The sequence below is a fragment of the Palaemon carinicauda genome, chromosome 15, assembly GCF_036898095.1.
Source record: "Palaemon carinicauda isolate YSFRI2023 chromosome 15, ASM3689809v2, whole genome shotgun sequence".
NCBI classification, from domain to species: domain Eukaryota; kingdom Metazoa; phylum Arthropoda; class Malacostraca; order Decapoda; family Palaemonidae; genus Palaemon; species Palaemon carinicauda.
This window is the reverse complement of record NC_090739.1, coordinates 9870341-9878906: the sequence shown is the minus strand read 5'-3', so window position 1 is coordinate 9878906 and position 8566 is coordinate 9870341. Positions and strand designations below refer to the sequence as shown.

Sequence of the window (8566 nt, the reverse complement as noted above, 5' to 3'; positions counted from 1 at the left end):
CAGGACAACGTCCTAGACTCTGACCATATGGACTGGCAACGGACAGGACAATGTCCTAGACTCTGACCATATGGACTGGCAACGGACAGGACAATGTCCTAGACTCTGACCATATGGACTGTACATATGATCAGCGCTCAATCCCAAGGAACAAGTTGGGCCAAGGCAATGGCTGCTAAGGACTCAGGAGCTAGACCTATAGGCTCCCCTAGCTCACAAGGACGTTGAGGTTGCACAAACTACTAGAAACCATCGAGCCTGAATGGGATTCGAACTCCAGTCCAATAGATGGCCAGGCAGGGATGTTTAATGATGTAAAACGTTCTGCTTCTTGTTTGTTTTCTTCATAAAACACAACAATAGTAACAACAACAAATGCTGCCGTTTCTAGTCCACTGCAGGAAAAATGTCTCAGACGTGTCTTTGTTCATATCTTTGTTGTAGACAGTTTTCATCTCCACGCTGGCCAGTGCGGATTGGTGATGGCGGGAGACTTTTGTCTGATCGCTCACAGTAAACCAACCTAGTATAGGTGTCCCTGGCTAGTGCAGCTTTGCTGATCATGGCTATACGCAAGCCTTCTTACCGCGTTAAGGTATCCCCATTCAGAAAGGAACCGAAATAAGACCCTCAGGAATAAATATTTTTAGTAGCTCACATTTTTGTTCGCTGAAACTCCGGGTAACTCGTGCACAGCCGGGAACTTTCCGGGTAAGTTTCACAGTGCACAAACCGTGATCTAAAGAGCCTCAGGTGCACAAACAAAGAATGATAGAGCTTTCGGTAAAACAAACACAGAATCAGATGGTCACTGGGAGAAGAGTTGCCTAAGGAGATTATTGATAAAATATGACTAGAGAAGGTTTTTCTTTAGAAAAACATTGGACTGGAATCATTTCATAATATAGAATTATTTCAAAATATCGTATTTACATTTATCAATACATACTGTATATATACATATATAAATATATGTGCACACACATACATACATACATGCACACACATACATTGATCATTTATCATACCGCGAACATTTATTTTCATACGAACATTTCAACACAACAACAACAAATGCAGCTGTTTCAAGTCCACAGCAGGACAAAGGCCTCAGGCATGTCAAATCTTGTCTGGGGTTGGGCCAATTTTCATCATCACACTAGCCACTGCAAATTGGTGATGGTGGGAGATTTTCGTCTGATCGCTCACAATAAACCAACCTAGCATGGGTGGCCCAGACTAGTGCAGCTTTGCTGATTATGGCAATACACAAACCATTTCACCAACGAGAGAGAGAGAGAGAGAGAGAGAGAGAGAGAGAGAGAGAGAGAGATCTGAATTTATACTTCACAATCGCTTCCTCCATTCATAAACTCATTTACTTTCCCCAATTTATTTGAGCTCCCTAAAGATACAAGAAACGTCTAGAAAGCAATCAAAACAATAAGAGGAAAGGAAAGCAAATATAAATGCAGAGAGAAAACCCTAAAATCTCCCAAAGGCTCTTAGAAAATAATCTCTCCTCATCACTGAGTTTCCTCGACTCTTCCAGTTGGCCTTAGGATACCTTAGATACATATGAATAAATTAATAATTAAATAGAAAAGAAAATACAGAGATGGAAAATGTGAAAAATCAAGAGGGCAAAGTCATGATCATCAAACGGTCTCTGTCAATAATCTCACAAGGTCTTTGGCCTTCCCACACTCCTTTGTCTTTCCTCTAGTTTCCCTAGTTAGTCCCCCTCTTAACTAATCACATCCTAGGAGGAAAATTATTAATCCTCCTAGATCACATCTAACCCCCTCCCCATTTTACTGGCTGTTCTCTAGCTTTCCTGAACTTCCCTCGTAGTAAGTCCACTAATCTATCATACCATCACTCCATTCCTCTACATTTTTATTTCTTTTTAATTAATTTCTTTTTTTTATCAACATACCAACCCCCTACATGACCCTTCCCTCGCCAGACATTCATACACACCCTCCCCCTTCCCACTTTTATATATATCCCCCTACATCGTAACACCACCCACCCCTCCAACCCCTCCCTTTTTTATATCTTCTCACCCTTCTCAGTAACACCATACCCACCTCAAACACACCCACCCTCGTCCCTTAACTAATCATATCACTCCTACACTTTTCCGCCTTTTCTTCTTTTCTCTTTTCCAAAGGTATCCTACAGTATCAACCCCTTCCCCTCCCCCATTCATCCCCCTCCATCTCCCCTCCCACAACCTCCTACTCCCCCACCAACCATAAAATTACGACTGCACTTAAAACAGATGGAAATAAACACGTTGACTATCCATCATCCGGGGACGCCTAAAATTCTTTCTAATTCAATCTGTATTAAAGGCACAGTGGTCTTTTGTTTACCCGGCTTTGTTCTCAGGGTATCGTTGCGGAGGGAAATTCTTTGTCTAGGTTTTTTTTAAGCGCCTCTTTTTCGACGATTTTTTTTAAAAACGTTTTTTAACAGTTGTAAAAATATTTGCATTGGTAAATTTTTCTTCATACAATATTACGTCGGCCGGTTTCTGTAGGTGGTGATCGATATATATATATATATATATATATATATATATATATATATATATATATATATATATATATATATATATATATATATAATATATATATATATACATATATATATATATATATATATATATATATATATATATATATATATATATATGAATGAACAATATTATATGGACGTTAAGAATAACAGAATGGATGGATCCATAGAGATTGCAAGCAAGACGTTTGTGGAATAACATGACTGAAGCCTTTGTCCTGCAGTGGACTTGATACGGCTGATGATGATGATATGTACAGTATATATATATATATATATATATATATATATATATATATATATATATATATATACATAAATATATATATATATATATATATATATATATATATATATATTTATGTATATATATATATGAATATATATATATATATATATATATATATATATATATATATATATATATATATATATATATATATATATATATATATATAAAATCATCATCATGGCCACATGACAGCCATAATATGGTCATATTTGTTTGCAACAACGCAAGTGCATTCAACTTAATTGTTATCACAGCAAAAGCTAGAGTTCCAACTATCCATTTCAAGCTATGCCAGTCAAAATGAATAGAAAATGAGTTGGGCAATACAAAGAAGACATACCTGGGTAGGGGGGAGCAGGAGGTATTATGGCATACGGCAAGTCAAAAAGATCTAAATTCGTTTTGCGTTGCAGAGCAAAACCCGTATGATAAAGCCTTGTCACACTGAATATCCTGGAATTTAGTGGGGGGGGGGGCTGGACTTTTCCTAACCCCAACACATCCCTTCCAATCCCCTCAACTCCCCTTCATTCCCCAATCCCTTTCCTCTACTCCGCAGATGTACCAGTGACGTTGGGCTAAAGGGATAACAGTTTTTGTGCAGGTGGATGCAGAAAAAAAATTAATAAAGTGAAATATTGTTTATGTCTACGACTTTCTATTTCATTCTTTTATGAAGGTTGAATGAAATCGATTGGCTTGTGGGCAGGACACAAGTCCAGTTGGAGAGCAATGACTCTGAAGTAATGTTAGCGTTATGCACCTGAGAAAAAATCTTGAAAAATGTCAGGTGAATTAAAGTTGCGAGACTAGCATTGGGTAAAAATGGCCAGTATAGCCCATCAGAAAATCTCTCTCCCCTCCCCCTTCCCCACAATCACGTGAGGGTACATTAATCTCCTCCATTCAAAGTGAAGTTTGCAGAATAAAGAATGAATTCGTAATACATACGTTTCCCCTTCTTTGACGGTAGTATTCAGTGTACAGCTACTGAGTTATATTGTATTTCCGTTAACTTAAGTTTCGAAGTGAAATTTGATGCTCATCCTGAAAAAAAAAAAAAAAAAAAAAAAGCTGTTCCTTTGATAGGTTCTATTTTCAGACACTATTTTTTTTTTTTTTTCAAACGAATACCTTTTAGTGTTCACAAGAAAAAAGAGAAGTTTCTCAGAAACTTTCTTTAAAGACTACTTTTCAATGTTCACAAGAACACAGAGCAGTTTTAGTAATGATGTGATTGGGTTAGTTTTATCTTCTCGTGTGGACTTATGAAAAGTCAATATCTTATAATCAAACATTGAAAAATATAATATAAATGGTGATTTTTTAAGCCCCTATTTTGATCACTATCGTAATACTTGCATATTCACCCCTTCTAAGTCTGTATTCAGCCAAAATATCAGGTACACTACTAGCAACTCGTATTCCCACAATTACAACCATCACCAAACCCTTCTATCTAAACTGTACTCTTGGAATCTCCCTTTTATAGTAGCGTGTATACTAGCGATTATTTTTAATCGTAAACCTTAAATTTCTAGATTATATTTCTATAAAAACCTTTCCATTGTTTATATCATCTACTGTTGCATTCAAATCACCAACCACAACCAATCTTTCATGTTCTCCAAGCCCTGGTTGGCACAGATTCAGACAATCCAAATAAAATGTTTTGCCCATCCTTTTTAAATCTTGGCCCATGTGCAGTTGCCATCACAAGAGTTATTAATACCAGGTTCGGTTTCCCATGGCCAGTATTAGTACTAAAACATTTAATTCTGTTATCTGACCAGAGATTAAAGAATAAAAGTGTTTGATTTCAGTTCTAGTTTCATCAGAATAGATAATCACTACAACGTCAGCCGAGCAACACCCAACCCCCAACTGTGGTGCCCTACCACAGCAGTGGCTTCCATAGTAAAAAGCTTAAACTCACGGTCCGGAGCATGGATCGATCTGCTGCCATGCGAATGCTAGGCGAACACTTTACCACTGTACTAGCCAGCAGGCTCTGCACAGTTCAGCTATAGCTTTCAAAATCACTCTTTGTCCTTCCTATTGCTAGACATGATATCCTGTCACATGTTTCACTAAAGTCAAAAAAACGTAGTTATCTTATTTCGAACAAAACCGCATTTATTATCCTTATGCAATTCTTCTCGCCTCCCCAACACGTAACTAAAATACCATGGGATAGTATTTCATCTTTTTTTTTTTCTTTTTTAAATCAAGGTATGGGGCTGCATACCTCTGAAAAAATGCGGGATGCTTATATTTTGTTTTCTAATCAATTGAAAAACGAAATATGAGTGATTTCCATCAGCCTCAAATAACTATTATCTATCTAATTATTTATCTATATATATATACCGTATATATATATATATATATATATATATATATATATATATATATATATATATATATATATATATATATATAACAATTGAGCATTTTCACATATAAACATCTTTCAAATTTCCTTATGTGGACTACCATATATATATATATATATATATATATATATATATATATATATATATATATATATATATATATATATATATATACATACATACATATATATATATATATATATATATATATATATATATATATATATATATATATATATATCATGGCCAAATGACTGCCATAATCCGTTCGTATTTGTTTGCAACAACGCAAGTGCATTTAACTTAATTGTTAGCACAACAAAAGCTAGAGTTCCAACTATCCATATCAAGCTGTGCCAGTCAAAATGAATAGACAATGAGCTGGGCAATACAAAGAAGACAGACCGTGGGGGGGGGGGGGGGGAGCAGGAGGTATTATGGCATACGGCAAGTCTAAAAGATCTAAATTCGTTTCGCGTTCCAGAGCTAAACCCGTATGATAAAGCCCTATGTCACACTGAATATCCTGGAATTTAGGGAGGGAGTGGACTTTTCCTAACCCCAACACATCCCTTCCAATCCCCTCAGCTCCCCTTCATTCCCCAATCCCTTTCCTCTACTCCGCAGATGTACCAATGACGTTGGGCTAAAGAGATAAAGAGTTTTTGTGCAGGTGGATGCAGAAAAAAATGAATAAAGTGAAATATTGTTTGCGTCTATGACTTTCTATTTCATTCCTTTATGATGGTTGAATGAAATCGATTGGCTTGTGGGCAGGACACAAGTCCAGTTGGAGAACAGTGACTCTGAAGTAATGTTAGCGTTATGCATCTATGAAAAAATCTTGAAAAACCGTCAGGTGAATTAAAGTTGCGAGAGTAGCATTGGGTATAAATGGCCAGTATAGCCCATCAGAAAATCTCTCTCCCTTCCCCTCCCCTCCCACAAACTCGTGAGGGTACATTAATCTCCTTCATTCAAAGTGAAGTTTGCAAAATAAAGAATGAGTTCGTGATATATACGGTTCCCCTTGTTTGACGGTAGTATTCACTGTACAGCCATTGAGTTATATTGTATTTCCGTTAACTAAAGATTCGAAGTGATATTTGATGCTTATCCTAAAAAAAAACTTTTCCTTTGATAAGTTCCATTTTCAGACACTTTTTATTTTTTAAGCGAATACCTTTTAGTGTTCACAAGAAAACATAATTTTTCAGAAACTTTCTCAAAAGAATACTTTCCAATGTTTACAGGAACACAGAGAAGTCTTAGTAATGATGTGAATGGGTTAGTCTTACCTTCTCGTGTAGACTTAGGAAAAGTCATTATGTTATAATTTAATAAACAAATGAAAAATATATTAAAAAATTGTGATATTTTTTACTAAGCCACAATTTTCTTTACTCTATTGCACTTCTTGCATATTCACACCTTCTAAGTCTGCATTCAGCCAAAATATCAGGTACACCATTAGGCAACTCGTATTCCCACAATTACAACCATCACTAAACCCCTCTATCTAAACTATACTCTTGGAATCTCCATTTTTTTTTATTGTATATACTAACGATTATTCTTAATTCTAATCCTTGAATTTCTATATTACATTTCTATAAGAACCTTTCCATTGTTTATATCATCTATTGTCGCATTCAAATCACCAACCACAACCAATCTTTCATGCTATCCAAGCCCTAGTTGGCACACATTCAGACAATCCAAATAGTATGTTGTGCCTATCCTTTTTTAAATCTTGGCCCAGGTGCAATTGCTAGCATAAGATTTATTCCTACTAGGTTCAGCTTTCCTAGGCCAGTCTTAATACTAAAATATTTAATTCTATTCTGTCCAAAGATTAAAGGTTAATGGAGTCCTGATTTCAGTTCCAGTTTCATCAGAACAGATGATCACTAGAATGTCAGGCAGGCAACCCCAACAGCTAACCCCAACCTATTGTGCCCAACCACAGCAGTGGCCTCCCCCAGTGAACAGCTTAAACTCACGGTCCCGGGCTGGGATCGATATGCATCCATGCGAATGCTAGGCTAACACGTTACCATTGTACTAGCCAGGAGTCTCTGCACTGTTCAGCTATAACTTTCACAATCACTCATTGTCATTCTTATACCTAGACACGGATGTCCTTTCACATGTTTCACTAAAGGCCAAAAACACCTAATCCTCTTATTTTGAACAAAACCGTCTTTTATTATCCTCATGCAATTCTTCTACGCCTCGCAACACATAAATAAAATTCCATGGGACAGTATTCCATCTTTTTTTTAATGAAGATATGGGGCTGCACACCTTTGAAAAAAAGGCGGGATGCTTATATTTTTTTCTCTAATCAATTCAAAAACGAAATATGAGTGATTTCCATCACCTTTCAAATCTCTCTCTCTCTCTCCTCTCTCTCTCTCTCTCTCTCTCTCTCTCTCTCTCTCTCTCTCTCTCTCTCTCTCTCTCTCTCTCTCTCTCTCTTTATATATATAAATATATATATATATATATATATATATATATATATATACATATATAATATATATACAGTATATGTATATATATATATATATATATATATATATATATATATATATATATATATATATATATATATACTGTATATATATATATATATATATATATATATATATATATATATATATATATATATATATATATATAATATATATAACAATTATCCATGTACGTGCCTGAATTTATATTCCCAGGAACATTTCTGGTCTGTCATTCCATGAATGATTCATTTTTATCAATTTCTCCCACTCTCAATTATTATAAATAAAACTCTGCCATTTTGCATGCGCTAGTCATCATAATTGATTTTATTGCTTGTACCACTAACGATGATTTAAAAGCATTCTTTTCTTTTTCCGCATTGAGAGAAATAGGATATGAATATTTTTCATTCGCATGCTTATAACTAAGCCATTTTCTTCAATGATCTTACATTTATAAAAAGTTTTTTTTTTTTTTTTTTTTTTTAATTGATAACGTTGCGTTTTCTATTACAGAATATCTCAATTAAAACCTCGGCTGTTATTAATGAGGATAATATATTTCGGATAAGCGAAATAAGAGTTTATAAGTCTTGTTATATTTAATTTGCATCAGCGTCGTTGATTCTGTATAACATCTTTTTTATTGGTCTCAGAAAAAAAAAGTTGAAGTGATTAACTAAATTATTATCATTATTATTATTACTTGCAAAGCTACAGCCCTATAGTCCATTTCTTTTATCGAGGCAGATTTGCACCGACTCGCAGCGGCG

The 8566-nt window shown here is 35.1% G+C and overlaps 1 protein-coding gene across 1 annotated transcript in view; it reads right to left on the bottom strand.

Annotated features, from left to right (window-relative positions):
* LOC137654829 (cell adhesion molecule 2-like) overlaps positions 1–6600 on the bottom strand; it is a 76042-nt gene extending 69442 nt beyond the window's left edge. The window contains exon 1 of the mRNA XM_068388785.1: positions 6573–6600. Coding sequence (XP_068244886.1) covers positions 6573–6600 — 28 coding nt within the window. The remainder of the gene's footprint in view (positions 1–6572) is intronic.
* Positions 6601–8566: the final 1966 nt, after the last annotated feature.